At 38.9% G+C, this 16410-nt stretch overlaps 1 protein-coding gene and 1 pseudogene across 1 annotated transcript; both read right to left on the bottom strand.

Moving 5' to 3' along the window:
- LOC109834960 overlaps positions 1 to 4994 on the bottom strand; it is a 12864-nt pseudogene extending 7870 nt beyond the window's left edge.
- Positions 12542 to 14431, bottom strand: LOC109833796. Its single transcript, XM_020401612.1, has 3 exons — positions 13144 to 14431; positions 12925 to 13053; positions 12542 to 12836 (listed from the first exon to the last, which is right to left on the bottom strand). Exons 1-3 carry the CDS (start codon positions 14224 to 14226, stop codon positions 12651 to 12653), a joined length of 1398 nt encoding a protein of 465 aa, XP_020257201.1. The 5' UTR covers positions 14227 to 14431; the 3' UTR covers positions 12542 to 12650.

Here is a 16410-nt window from a genome sequence, read left to right as displayed (position 1 = left end):
GTAATTAAAAAATTAATTAATAAAAATAATTGCTTATATTTTAAAAATCAAATAATTATGGGATAAATATCTACAAATTAAAACGTACCAATTGTATTAATACAACAGTTAATACGTAATAATCGTAATAATACAATAAATTGTACAATTAAACAAGAATAATTAATAAAAAATATATTTACTTACACTTAAAATCAAATAATGATGAGAAAATTATCTACACAATAAAATATACCAGTTGTGTTAATACAACAATTGATACATAATAGTAGAAATAATACCATAAATTATACAAATAATATGTAATAATAATACAACGTATTATATGAAACAATATGTAATAGTAAAAATAATACATCGTATTATTTAAAATGATACGTAATATCATCATAACACAACAGATTAATTTCAGAAATTTTTATTGCACTAAGTTAATTTATAAATATCAAAATCATTTAAATAAATACAAAATTGGATTTTTAAATCATAAAAAATTCTAGAAAATCTAGGAAAATATAAATACTCTTTTAAAAATAATAATTAAATATTTAAAAATACCAAAAGATTATTTTAACTAGTATCAAAATTTTATGCTTATTACATCTAAAAAAAAGATCAAACATACAATATAATTAATTATTTAAAAATAATCTAATCTAATATAATAAGAAGAAAATAGATGAAAGTGCTGTGAAAATTATTAATATTTCTTGATATGAAAAAATATCAAATATACAATATAATTAATTGCTTTAAAATAATCAAATTCAATCTAATAAGCAGAAAATGACAAAGGCATATATACATGTAGAAGGAGATGAACGTGCTACGGAAATTGTTGTAGTTTATTTGGCTTATAAACATTGATATGTGATGTTGCATGTGAGAGAATAACCATTGTAAATATAGTTCTATTTAAATAATAATAATATAATTAAACTTTCAAACTAATTTTGTAGTCTTGTGAACTACTTGAATTTTGGTTGGTGAGAGATCGCCACGTTGTGCCCTCATATCGCAGCTGTTTGTTTTAAATTTTCTTTTTTATAGTTTTTAGAACGATTTTGTCTCTTTAATTTGTTTAGTGAATTTTACAAATACCCCGTCCACATTATGTATATTTGTAGGTTTGTGCTATTCCGGGGTTCGACCTCTGGGGAGAATATTATTTATCTAACTAATTTGTTTGGTTTTTGCATATACGTCATTCATCTTGTATACATTTATAAATTTGGCACTTATTAATTTAATTTAGGTTCATATTTTAATTTAAACTATATATTCTTATCTCCTTACTATGTATATCCAATAATAATTCATCAACTTATCAACTTACTTTTACTTAATGGATTAGTATTTAAATTTTAATGGTATTTTTGTCTACCAAAAGATTTTCCCGAACTCGTACTTTTAAAAGAAGTATGATCTAAACATCTACGAAGTTAGTTTTCATTACAGGGGTTGTTTGGTTGGTTTCCTAAAAACCAAGAAAAGGAAATATTTGTACTTTTTCATTAAAATATTATTTTTATCCCTAAAGCTCACCCCAAGAAAAGGAAATCTATACACTTTTATCAATAAAAAATTATTTTTATCCACCAACTCATCATCGCATCTCATCTCATTTCTTACTTTTAAAAATAAACCAAACACAAGAAATGAGTCACATCATCCAACTCATCTCATCTCATCTTAATAAACCAAACACAAGAAATGAGTCACATCATCCAACTCATCTCATCTCATCTTTAAAAATCACTCACATCATCCAATAATATGGTGACAACAACTCATCTCATCTCATCTTTAAAAATCACTCACATCATCCAATAATATGGTGACAACTCATCTCATCTTATTAACATTTCATTTCCACCCATTTCTCAAAAAACTATGGAAATTGATTTCCTTAAGTGTGAGTCACATCATCCAATAATATAATGACAACTCATCTCATATTATCTATTTTCTTATTTTTAAGAATGAACCAAACGTAAGAAAAGAACCTATTATAGGAAATATGTTTCTTATAATACATTTCCTTATTTTTTTAACCAACCAAATAACCTCAATACAAGTTTTCTTAAAAAACCACTTACATCATCCAATAATATGGTGACAACTCAACTCATCTCATCTCATATTCTTTGATTTCCTTCCTTTTTTTAGCCAACCAAACAACCATAATACAAGTTTTCCTATTTTTTGATTTCCTATTCTTGGATTTCCCACTTTTTTTAGGCAGACAAACAGCCCCTAACCAACATGTGAGCCCATGACTCCACTTTTTTGCTAAAATTTCTTTGATTCCAATAATATTCTTTAATAGGACTACTTGCTTTTCCATTCTAGAGACCTATGTACATAATTTTCTATTCCTTTTGGGTTTTTTCTTCAGTATATTTATTGTCCTTTGAATTTTTTTCATTGAATCCTTACTAGTGAAACAATGATTTTATTGGACCCACAGTATGTGCTGTATATAATACTAGTATGAACATCTTGGAAAGCATGACATATTTTTTTCTCGCTACAGGAATACCGGGTTTAACTACTACAACTATTTTTTTTGAATCCCTACAGTATCCCGCCTCTGCTACAGTATTCCCGTGGGCTACATTAACATTTTTTTTCTCCAAAAAACCACATTGTCCGGTTTTATATTTATACAGTAATAATGCTACAATAAATATTACTGTACTATTTATTGTAGCATGAATAGTGAATCTTGGGTTATTCCATTTGTATAGAGGAGTAGATAACCCTCAAGTCGTTTTAAGTTCTGTATATACTATAAACCTACGGCATGCACACGCTTATGTTTGTCTTGGAGTCGGATATTGACTTTCGGGTAAAATTGAACTATATTTCTTCAATATATGCAAATACATATTTATTTAATTCTGATATTCATCAAGAATCTGCGCGGTTGTTAAACATTATATATTTTACATACAGATATTATGTTGTATACGATACTCTTTATATTGACGAGAGCCCAAACATGACTTTCCACCACGATGAATCAAACGGTATAAAATCTCTACGTAATCACCGATGAATCAAGCAAATACATAGCCCGATAACACCAAGAACAAATCCGAAATTCTGAAAATAAAAAACCCTAATTTTATTGATAAAATTATCCCAAATTTTCAATCACCAAAAGCATAATAAAACCATAATATCAACAAGCTAGCCTTAAATAGCCTGTGTCTTGACTTCCTAAACAAATCCTATTTGTAAACGAATTCCTACTCCTAAATAATTTCCTACTGCCTGAACAATTCCCTACTTCTTAAAATAAATCATATATATATGTAATTAGATCAAATCCTATTAAGACTCGGATTCCTTCGCTACCTAGTTTCTTGTAATTATGCATCACGCGAGCACGAGCATTTCCATGCACCAACGACTCCAGAATCACATCATCTATTCGTACACATAGATTTTATGAGCGTCTCCTCCTCTAATGCCTTATCCAATTGGCGTCAACCGGGCCCATTTTCCGACTTTGGGCTGGGGCTTATTGGACCTTTTACTAATTATTGCCCTCTATTAAGATCTACTAATCTGCATTTTGAAAAAAAAAAAAAAAGAACTAGAGAAAGGTTGGCATGATGGAGAATTCTATCCAATTGTCTTCAAGTTGGCATATTATTGAGGTCGTCTTTAAAGGAAAGATCCAAGTTAAATAGAAGGAAGATATGTTTCTAAGTTGTTGGCATATTTCAATGAGTGCACGTTTCATTACAACCGCCCGAGAGGGGCAGTAAGTGTTAGGAATTTAACGCCGAAATCCCTAATGCAACGGAAACGCAGAATAGAGAACAGTACATAAGATTTACGAGGTTCGGCAACTGCTTACGTCCTCGGGAGCCACACAGTCAATTTCTTATTTAATCTAACAAGAAATTACAAATCAAGAGCGAATCTCTAAACTGAGATTCCTCAAATGAACACTGTAGCTACAGTGTTAATACCCACAATAAAGGGAATAAACCCCTTTCAGATCTCTCTCTCTATCTCTCTCTCTCTCTCTCTCTTCTTCAAATCTCTTTTCTTAATCCCCCCTCAAAAACAAATGAGAGCTGGAGATTGGGAACGCTGCTGCGTTTACGGACGCGATGGTCGACACCCAAACGCGATGGTCGGTGTCGTCCAAACGCGAGCGTCGGAGCACCAGACGCTAGGGTCGAACCGCCAAGAAACGCCAAGGTCGCGTTCGCCAATTTCGAGGGTCGTGTTCGTCGTCGACTTCGCCACGCTCGCCTACGTCATCCTTGAGCTCGTCGGAGCTCCTCGCCGGCGGAGGTGAGTTTGGTCTACACCCAAACTAACAATCTCCCACTTGGAGACCAAACCGCCGTCAGCAGGCTATCACATCAAGCTCCTCTCCTGTGTGGCTCCGCCCTCATCATCTATGCATGAAGACCAACTGAAGTTGCACACAACTCCAGTTTCTGAAAGGTCGCTGCCTTTGTCAACATATCCGCTGGATCCTTTCTTCCTTGGATATTCTGTTGAAATCCTTTGATAACTCGTCGGGCTCTGTATCTTCTGGAACCACCCTGTTCCTTCTTCACTCGATACACCCACTTGTTGTGACGTGCCTTCCTCCCCATGGGCAACTTAGCTAGTTCCCATGTCTGGTTGGAGATCAGAGATTTCTTCTCTTCTTTCGCAGCAAACTCCCACTTGCTCGCATCTCCACTCTGACAAGCTTCATCAAAGCTTTCAGACTCTCCTCCATTTGTCAGCAACATATAATTCATGTATCTGCTGTTAGGCACAGGAGGACGAGTAGTTCTCCTCAATATCGGAGCTGGTGCGTCGGGCTCCTGAGCACCGTTCTGTCCAACAGGCTCTTCTGGCTGAGGACCTTCTGCATTGGGTTCTTCAGAGAGGTTATCTGGGACATCATCTGTATCTACAAATGTTGACTCACTCTCTGAGTCACCGTCATCTGTTTTGTGCATGTCCTTGTACATCACCTTCTCGTTGAATGTCACATCTCTGCACCTGATCACCTTCTTGTTTTCGTTGTCCCAAATGCGGTAGCCGAACTCGTCTTCACCATACCCGATGAATGTGCATTTCTTGGACTTGGGATCAGGCTCATTCCTGCCTTGATCACTTATATGCACATAAGCTACACAACCGAAAACTTTGAGATGTGAGAGGGTTACCTCCTTTCCACACCATACCTCTTCTGGTATTCTGTGCTCCAATGGAACTGATGGACCTCGGTTGATCAAGTAAGCTGCTGTGTTGACTGCTTCTGCCCAGAACTGCTTCGGTAGACCTGACTGCATCCGAATGCTTCTGGTTCTCTCTGTCAACGTTCTATTCATGCGCTCAGCCACACCATTGTGCTGAGGCGTGCTGGGCACGGCCCTCTCCATTCTGATACCGTGCTCATAGCAGAACTTCTTGAATCTGGTGTCTTCATACTCACCACCATTGTCTGTTCTGAGTTTCTTTACCCTCAAACCGGTCTCATTCTCGACCATGGCTTTCCATCTTCTGCGATCCGGGATGGTGCTCGGTCACAGAGGGCTCAGGACAAGACCCGCCGACTTGATGCAGAAGGCCATAGGGCCTTTAGTTCTGCTGGAGAGGCTTTAGGCGGAGATCCCGAAAATTACGAGGCAGATTTGGAGCAAGGTTAGTCACCTATTTTTCCTTTTTTTTTTTTGCATTTTCGAATTGCTAGTCCTGACCACTACTTGATGTTTCAGGGACAGCGACCAACAGTGAAGACGAATTCTATCCTTTTACCCGGGCAAGACCTTCGATTGCTGTCCGTGCTAATAGGCGGAAAAGATTAGCCCACAAGTCGCATGCAGGTTCGCGAGCATCTGAGATGGATCTGGCTGGCGATGATCCTGTTAGTGGCAGAGGTAACATCTATTCTACAGATCATTCCCTTGATCGTTTAGAATTTCAGGCTCATGCTTTCCCATCCTATGCAGGATATCGTGAGGAAGGCGAGATGAGTCCCGATGATTGTGCATCTCCTGGCGAGCCTGACTCACCGCACCAGGTAGAACAGCCTGCAGAGACCGCGGGAATATACCTGACATCCTTCAGCTCCCATACTGACCCATTCAGCTTAATCTTCACTACACCTTTGCCAATAATGGCACATGCTTGATCGTCACCAAGATATACATTTCCAAGGTTTCCGGGGATATACTTCTCGAGGAATTCTTTCTGAGAAGTAGCATGAAATGATGCTCCCGAGTCCAACACCCAAGACTCCTCCTTGCTCTCCAAAGAGCATATCAGCGCATCATCTCCTCCTGAGGTGGAGGCAACGTTCACATCTGCATTTGCCTCCCACTCCTCCCGTGCACTCCTGCACTGATTCTTGTAGTGCCCAGTTTTCCCGCACTTCCAACACTCGATAGCCTTCGAACTCTTGGGATTTCTGGATTTGGATCTCCTATCATCTGATCCATTTCCTCCAGTTAAACTTCTACCTCTTGACTCTGTATGCAATACTGAAGAGGTTGTAGCTTCACCCGACTCTCTCCGTCGGATCTCCTCACTGAGAACCAGATCACGAATGTGTTAGCCTTCTTGTTTTGATGATGCTTAACAAACAATTTACCACTAATGTTGTTTGTCTAGTATTTGTGTTTTCTTATTTATTATAGACAAACAACGTAGTTGGAGGATAGATGGAATAGAGCTTCAACGATGATATCCAAAGGAGGTTGGCGGAATATCGGTGAAGCCTTGCTATTCAAAGTTCAAGATCCAAGTTCAAGCTTCATCCGCAAGTGTACCAAGTCAAGCTTATTGAAGATCAAGATCGGCTTGGGTAATCTAGTTTAGGTTTTATATTATGTGTGTTAGATATTTCCTTGTATATATATGTAATCACATATATATACAACACAAGTTTTGGTTTTCATGTTTATAAATATGAAATTACATGTTTCATATTTATTATTGTGATTTGGTTTATCTACATAGATATGAAACAAATATATTTTCATATACATACTCATAGGTTTCATTTTCTATTGCATTTGTGAAAATATTGTATTCTTAGTTTATAGACTTCAATATCAGTTTATACATATTTTACTAAGTCTACAAAAACATTTCACAATGTTTCAAAATGTTGTTTAAGTCAAAATATCAAAATATCAATTTTCAGGTTTTCATGTTTTGGACTATTTTGCAAAATGATGATATTTCTCATTTGGGAAGTCTTTTTAGAAAACCAGTTTTTGTAGCATGTGTATTATCATGTCTACAATCATTCCCCAAAGTTTTACATTTTTTGGAATTTATTTGATATTTTTAAACAGCGTTTTAAAATCAGCAAAACAATTTTTGAATATGTCAGATTTCGGTCGACCGCACCGGTCGACCGAACCTGAGGTCAAAAGTTCACTGGGCGACAGAAAGCCTGTCGGTCGACCGGTACGGTCGACCGATGAAAATATTCGGTCGACCGACTAAATTTTCGGTCGACCGACTAAATTTTCGGTCGACCGACGCCGTCCAGTTCAGCTTCCAACGGCTAGTTTTTTGACCGTTGCCTTGGGGTTGTTTTGTCTTTTGCTCTGGTTTTTTGGCTGAGTTGTGAGAGGGTATAAATACCCCATTGCCTTCTGGGTATATATACCCCATTGCTGATGTCTTTTCAAACTAACAAAGAGAGTTTAAAAACAAGTTTAATAAAGTTTTAATCAAGGGTTTATGTTTGGTTTAAGTGTGTTTATAAGCTTTTAAGCATTTGAGTATTTCGGTTTTGTGAATCAAATTCCACAAGAGCTTGAGGAGATTATCTATTGAAGTTTGAGCTTCCAACTATCATCCCTCCATCTCTTGTTATCAAATTGAGAAGTTTTCTAAACTCAAACTCTAGCTTTACATTTATATACTTGTTTGATTATCATTGTTCTTAAGCTAGATTTTATATTTGAGTTTAGTTTGATTTTGATTTTACTCATTGTTACACACACCCACATTGAGCTTTTAGTATTTACATACATAGTATAGTTGGGTGGTGATTTGTTCACACACAACCTATTGAGCTTATTGTATTTACATTCATAGTATAATTTTGGGTTGTAAGATTAGTGACTAAGAGTTGTGCTTAATTGAGTTCTCACCTTGTTTAGAGAACAATCAATTGATTTATCTTGTGCTTAATTGTGAAGATTCACTTGTAATACACTTGTACACCGAGAGAAGTGTGTGGTGAGAGACGGGGTCGAATCCAAGAGGAGTGGCGTCGGTTGACGTGCCTAGGGAGAGGTTGTAACCGAGCACTTGAGGAGGAGGACACGGGCTAGGACCAACACTTAGTGTGTGAGGTGTGATTACATAGTGATTGTATTGTGAGGTGTAAACGTTGTTCGGGTGAACGTAGAAAACCCGGTTGTGATAGTGGAGATCTCCTCGAGGTGAGGAGCGGGGACGTAGGTCGTGGAGACCGAACCTCGTAAACATATCGTTTTGTTTGTGATTGCATTGGCGTTCTTATTCTTGTTTTCATATCTTATATCGCCTTTGTGTATTGCTCATCATATTACCCTATCACTTGTGTAGATTGTTTATTTTACCCTTGTGTTAGTTCATATATCCTTGCTCATATATTTGTAATATCTCATTGATAGGATATATTCATTTGTTCATATTGCTTATCCTAGCTTACATATCTTGTTGTATTTTATACTTGCTAGGATAACTTATTAATTAGTTTTAATTGGCATTTAATCGGATTAGATTAGCATAAGACCCTAATCACCCCCCTCTAGGGTCTAACAGAACGTCGTCGAACTTTAACTTTGTCTTTCCCGACGAGCTACTCACTGCCGTGACTGTAGCGTTCCAACTCTCTGGTAGGGAAGACAAAAGGATCAACGCTCGAACTTCCTCATCAAACTCAATATCAACTGAACTCAATTGGGTCGTGACTGTATTGAGTTCATTGAGATGATGTGCTACCGATGCACCTTCCGCCATTTGCAGATTAAACAACCGTCTCATCAAATGGACTTTATTTGAGGCTGATGGCTTCTCATACATATTTGAGAGTGCTGCCATAAGATCTGCCGTGGTCTTCTCCTTTGCAATGTTAAAAGCAACATTGCGGGTTAACGTCAAACGAATAACCCCGAGGGCTTTTCTGTCCAGAAGATTCCAATCTTCTTCCTTCATACCCTCCGGCTTCTTCCCCGAGAGAGGTTGATACAGATTTTTCTGATACAGATAATCCTCTATCTGCATTTTCCAGAATCCGAAATCTGATCCATCAAACTTCTCTAATCTCACCTTTCCCTCATCTGCGGCCATGGCTCCCACTTGAATCTGACTTCCTCTAGATCGTTTCACGCTCTGATACCAGTTGTTGGGAATTTAAACGCCTAAACCCCTAATGCAACAGAAACGCAGTATAGAAAAAATACACCAAGATTTAACGAGGTTCGGCAACTGCCTACGTCCTCGGGAGCCACACAGATAATTTCTTATTAATCAAACAAGAAATTACAATTATAAGAGCAGATCAAAAATAAGATCTTTCAATTAAACACTGTAGCTACAGTGTTAATAATTAAAGGGTATGAACCCTTTCAATTCTCACTTGAGAATAAATACCCCACAACTAAAACCCCGCGGACGCGATGGTCGACACCCAAACGCGATGGTCGGTGTCGTCCAAACGCGAGCGTCGGAGCACCAGAAGCTAGGGTCGAACCGCCAAGAAACGCCGAGGTCGCGTTCGCCAATTTCGAGGGTCGCGTTCGTCGTCGACTTCGCCACGCTCGCCTGCGTCATCCTTGAGCTCGTCGGAGCTCCTCGCCGGCGGAGGTGAGTTTGGTCTACACCCAAACTAACAGTAAGGTTATTTTTCCTCTCTATTGAGTGACTAAGGACTGTCGTTTACATAGGGATAGTTCTGATAAGATGCGTATTATATTTCAATGGTCCTATGCTTGTCAATAATTAATAGATTTACAAGTACACCCAAATCCAACATCATTTAGTATAAAGTTCAAACGATGGGTCTTAGAGTGTGTTTGGTAAGTTTTCGAAATGAGACTAGGGGTGGACCTAGCCTAAATTTATGTTTAGGTAAAACTGAGCCAACAAGGTGCCCTTTAAAACTAGTTTTATTTTGGACCACCTCCCTGATGATTCAAAACAAAACTAATTTAGTTAAAAATAGGATCAGGACCGCTCTAAACCTATTTTAGAATGTTCGCCAAACACACCCTAGATGGCTAGATGTCACTGTGAGATTTTATGATGAGATTTTTCTTAAGTTGAAATCCTCTGCTAGTCATGTTCCCACGGATCTTAATACGATAATACTGCGATATAGTCTGCATTGAATTAGAAAGATTATGAGAAATTATAAAGTTTTAAAAAAATACGAACTATGCATTGTGGAAATAATTAATTAACAATATTCAGTGGGGTTGATAGGAGATTAGGCAACAATTTAGCCATCTCATCTCTAGGTTAGAAAAAACTTGAAGGCGAAATCACTCTCACTTGTCCATAGATCAGTCATAATGTAATCGAGTTTAAAAAGATACCAATAGCGGATGGATAAAACCAAAATTCATCGTATAAAAAAAGCATTGCTTTTTAAACCCTAAACTTACGGTGGAATTATTGATATTTTCAAAGTTACGGGGGTGATATATGCGATGATCTTACAAAAAGGGGGCTATCTGCTAAGTAGCCTTCCACTTATATGTAGATCCACATGCTTAAATCTTGGATCATTTACCCGTAAAAAATTTAATTATGGCATAATGCAGAATTCTATGTATTTGGAGCAAAATAAAACATGGAAATATCTACTTTAAATAATAACATAATTTGAAATCACGAGAGCAGCCAGGAGAAGAGTGCTTAGGGGCTGTTTGGTTGGCATTTTTTGCCCTTGTAAAGCTGTCAAAACTGACAAAAGCTATCAGTTTTAGCAGCTTTACTTGCAAAAACGCTCATTTTTGGGCGTTTTTACAAGTAACGCTGACAAAACTGACAGCTTTTGTTAGTTTTGACAGCTTTACAAAGGTAAAAAATACAAACCAAACAGCCCCTATACATATACATATACATATATATACATATACGTATACATAATACGAGAGAGAGTATGGCTGAACGCGATTTACGAAGCCTGTTCAAGGATGGTAAATTCCCAACTCATGATATTTGCGAGCGACGAGTGGCATTGTAAATTCAGAAAAAGGCGATAGCTTAAATTCCGCTGTTGAAATTTCGCTGCTGCTTAAAAGATCGCGGCAGGGCCGGGGGGGATGGGGGGGGGGGGCTGGTTCAAGAGCATCAACTTTTTCAAATTCCACAATCAAAGTTTCTAATTCTCTTAAATTCTCTGTTGATTTCTCAATTTTAGTGTCTAATAATGAAGGAGGATCATCATTCGTTCAGATTACCCGTTCATTGCCCACCAAATGTTCGACGCTGGCTCAAGGTATTTACTCTTAACTCGGTCGTTACATAAATGATGATCAAGTCTTCAAAATAAGAATGATATTAATGGGAAATTTTGTTCTGATGCAGACTGAAGCCTCTGACTTCAATTTGGTGGTTGAATATTTCCCCCCTTGTATACATATCGCCACAGGTACAGATTAGGTTAAAACTAACGTAAAATGCTTCCCCCCCCCCACTACGAATTTAATAGCTTATTGGAAATTGATGGGGAAAGATTGAAACTTGATAGATTGCATACAAAATCTCTTGTTTTTCCACGGTACTCTGCATAACTTATAGGACGTTTTCAGTGGTTGACACTTGACAGATTGCATAGTATTATGAAAGTTTCTTGCAATAGTGACCATCAAATATAAGATGCCACATTTTTCTCTCAAGACAATGTAGAATAGAGTCAAATTCTTTATGTACATTCTTTTCCCCCATAGTGTTTTTTTCATTCTAGTTTTTGGAGAAATGAACAGTTGGGGGCAGTGGTGTAGCCAATATTATTTTTTGCCCTAGGTGAAAAATAAAGATGGTCTACGAATATATCGTGAGGGAGAGGAGGGAGGCGTGGGAGAGGGAGGAGGACTGAGGATTGTTGAGATGGATGTCCTAGAAGAGGAGGGAGAGGAGGGAGAGGAGGTTGGATTTGTGGAGAGGGAGGTGAAGTGGCGGGAGAGGAGGGGAAGTGAGGGGAGGAGGGAGAGGTCGTGCGAGAGGCTGAGTTTCTTGCCATGGGCAGCTACCTAGGGCAAGCAAGCTCTGGCTTTGCCCCTGGTTGGGGGAACTTTTCCTTAAAATCTGTAAAAGGAATACGAAATTAACTGAGAACATTTCTAAATCTGTCTCTATATATGCAAATGTTTTCCTTCGATTTTAGCAATAGCCAATCCCAACTTGAATTTTAAAACGGAGAGTCCTTGCACCTTCCAAATAAACAACGTCTAGTTAAGTACCTTAAATTATTAAACTCTTATCAAGTTTTTTTTTTGTTAATGTCACTTATATAAAATCCAAAGTTTGCCATTAGGGTCGCATGTATCTCATTGAGCACTATTTTAGCATCATAAAGCTGAGATTGTTATAAATTCTAGCACCATGCAGCTCAAAGCGATCTGGATGTATTAACAGTTGCAGTAAAACAAGCTGAACAAAATTCAAGGCTATCTAGACTTTCTACCCTTAGACTTTTTGGAACTACTGCCTTTCTTTTTACCCCTTGAGGTTTCCCATAGCTGTTTCTGGCTATCTTCTCTCTTATCCATATTTTCCTCATCATCGTGTAAGGGTTCAGTGAAAGAGTCTTCAACGTGTGGTTCAGATTCTGTTAGTCTTAGCTCAAGGGCTTCCTGAAAATTTTGAAACAAAAGGAGGATTACTTAACAAGCTGAAACGAGGAAGAATTAAAACAAAAAGTGAAATAGCAGAGTTGAAGACCTTCATGTAAACTCTCAGGAGAGGTAAAAGATATACACGATCATTGATAACACAAGCTCTTTCAAGATTGAGCTTCAAATGCCTGATGGTAGCAATATTCTTCATGATCTTTGCATCGGCTATGCAGAGCTGCAAAGCAAAAAGTTAGTCATGAGACTGAAATGTCTGTGCAAAAAGTTCTGAAATTTTTGTGAAAAGGATGACAGCAAATGCCCAGACCTTTTCATTTGATGTCTCATCTATTTCCCTGAATGCTGAATTTATGCAGGAGTTATTTTTGGAATTTGTTCTCGAATTGTTTTCATCATTGTTGTCAGGCTGATTTACAGAACCATCCCTGTTTCTGGACTCTTCGAAAGCTTCTTCTTCTGTAGAGATATCAGAACTATTACTGACCACAGAATCATCTCCGCTTTCAGCTCTTTCAGGAAGCTCTTTTTTACATTGTATCTGACTCTCTGCAGAAGCGCTCGTTTCCACAAATTCGTTCTCGCACTTATGTTTTAAGCATTTTAGAGCATCCTGATATTCAAGGAGTTTGCATTTTTGACTGCAATTCAAAGTCAGTTCCTTATATTCATTCTGTAACTTCTTAAAATATTTATCAGCCTCATCCTGTCTTTGTGTGGAAGCTTCGATCTTCTCCGTAAGATCTTGATCTTCATATAACCAACAAACTATCGAATTAACATCAGGGGGACTCCATGTTTCATCATGAGGGGAGGATGTATTTTCACTGCTGGATAATGACTTCATATCCAAGTCAATATACAAGAAACTATCATCAGGAGTGACCCCAATTCTGACATCATCCTCCAGACTAACAAGAAATGCATCATGAGAAGGGCCATGACTCTCAGCATATGGGCCTAGCTTACAAGATTTCATGAGTCTCTCTAAGAAATCAAGTACTTCCTTGAGCTGCAAAGAATTCAATAATCGGATAATACGTACCAACTGATCGCCTGTTTGGACGTTCTGTAGTTCTTGCGCAAACGGAAGAACTTGAATTTCTCCCATGGCGTATTTCAATACATTGTCAATATGGCTCACCGACAAGCAATTATTAGTGATAAGCATCCAAAAATTGTATTTGATTCTTCGGAGATGATTTCTTCTCTCAGTATCAGTAGACAGCGGCCGTTGTAGGTTGTCATTCGCTGTCGTGGCATGGATTTCAATAGGCTCCCAACTGCCTTGTATAAGATTGTCAGCCCAATCTTGATCAAGTGGCTTAGGGAATAATGACTTCAATTCTTCAGAAGGTTCTTGCAGATTCTCCTTCAGCACATGCTGCCACATTGATTCAAAATATTTAAACCCTAGATTGGAGCAGCAAGGACAGAGCCAGTACTTCCAAGTTTGATTTTCATGGCCAAAACTTAAAGCTTCCCCTGGGTAGTTAATTTCGAACCTATTCTTTAATTTTTTAACCTGCACCCGAAGAAGATCTCTCCATTCTGCTGGATTCTGCAGGGACAGTAAATAATTTCGAAATAGGCCCGCTCTTCGATTTTGCAGAAAGATTGGGCCACTTTAACACATGCAAATGAAATTGAAGATGATCTTGGTGGAGGGAAATCCTTTTCAAGTTAGGGCTTTCTTGGCTGCTCTCTCTGACGCACTCGATTAAGAAATCAGCGGGGTTGGTAACTGCGAGAGCACGCTCGCACTCCTTTGCAGCCTCTTCATATTTCTGGTGAAGAACAAGATTTGACACGTAGTGGACAGAGAACTCAAGATTGTTTGGGGAGAGTATGGTGGCTTGATGTGCTGAGTTGAGGGCCTCTTGGAACTGGCATAACTGGCCTTCAGGATCATTGATCAGCTTCCTGGCATAACAGCAGAGTACTAAACTGCGTACTCGGTGGAAAACTGCAGATAATTTGTGCTTGTGGAGGATGCCATTGAGGACATTTTTGGCCTTGACAGGGTCACGTTCCTCAATGAGTTGAAGTGCCCGACGGAGATTCTTCACTTCATCTGAACAAGGTTGAGGATCTGTGCTTATGGGAACAAGTGAAGAAGAGGGGGAATGAGAAGGGTGATGGGGGATTTGAACATCAAGATCAGTGATACCCTTCACCTTCTCGGTAGAAGGGAGAGGATTTGTGCTTGTGAAAGCAATTGCAGAAGAAGAGGCATGAGAAAGAAAATGTTGTTCATCTTGATCGGGGAGAGGAAGAGCCTGGTCACTATGGTTCTTCTCCTCATCGGAGGGAGGGGGCGGATCTGTGCTTGTGGAAGGAAGGGACGAAGAGGAAGGGACGGGGATATTTTCCTTGATATCTGCAATAGGATCAACAGTATGCGTCTTCAAGATGGACCTGAGGCTATGCTGGTAGAAGGCCATTCGAGCCTTAGTAGTTTCGTCCTTCAAGAAGCGCTCAGAGAAAAAATCTGTTGGGTCAGTAACCGCAAGAGCCCGCTCACACTCCTTCACAGCCTCTGGAAATCCTTCAGTGCAACAAATGAGAAGGTTGACATAGGATAGAGAATACTCAAGGTTTGAGGGAGAGAGCCGGGTGGCTCTCTCAGCAGATGCAATGGCTTCTTGAAACCGCTGTTTCTTGGCTTCAAGATCCTTACTTCGGGCATGGGCAAAGGCATAATAGTGCGCTGTTGCACATACACGATGGAAGAAGGCAAAGGAATTGTGACGGCGGTAGTTTGCTTTCTGCAACAAGCGATCAGCCTTGGTGAAATTCTTCGATTTGAGTAATGCCAGAGCTCTCTCACAGGTATCCATCACTTGTCTGGAGACAGGGCATGAGGAATCATAGAGCTCCTGATCTTGACATTGCCCTGGTAAATTCTCATCGATTAGGTCATCTCTAGCAGTAATCAAGAATGACCGTAGCTGTTCTTTGTAGTAGGCGATCCAGCCCTCCTCAGGGCTTACATGGCCAACTTCTTGAAAATTTGACGCCCTCAAGTAATCGGCAGTGTCTGAGACTGGGTTGATGACAGCAAGAGAACGCTCACACTCTATGATCGCCTCTTTGTATCTTTGATAGTATGAAACAAGGAGCTTGACATAAAAGAAAGAGCACTCAAGGTTGAAGGGGGAGAGTTGGGTTGCTATTTTTGCACAGCATAGTGGGTCTGGAACACAGAGATGTTCTTCCAAGAATTCAGACTTGAATAACTGGATTACACCAGTGATACGGAGCAAGGCGAGGATGGAAGAGAAATCGCGATATCGGAGGCGAGCATCCTCCATCAAAGAGTCGGCTTCGTCGAATTTTTGAGAACGGAGCAATGTCAGAACAAGCTTGCATATGGACCTCACCTCCCCATCTGCAGAGGAGGAGGAGAGAGGGACACGAGGCTGTGATTGGGCCATGGAAATGTCGGGGAAGAAAGGAGGGGTTTTGTTTTCCTTTTTTCAAGATACCCGGCATTTAGTTTGCTGTATAAGGAGGAGGAGGCTGAGGATTTATATATATATCCTCAGAGGCCAAGATCCCAAGATAAATTATTTAC

This window comes from Asparagus officinalis, chromosome 3, assembly GCF_001876935.1.
Source record: "Asparagus officinalis chromosome 3, Aspof.V1, whole genome shotgun sequence".
Lineage (NCBI taxonomy): Eukaryota > Viridiplantae > Streptophyta > Magnoliopsida > Asparagales > Asparagaceae > Asparagus > Asparagus officinalis.
This window is presented reverse-complemented; position numbering and strand designations above follow the sequence as displayed.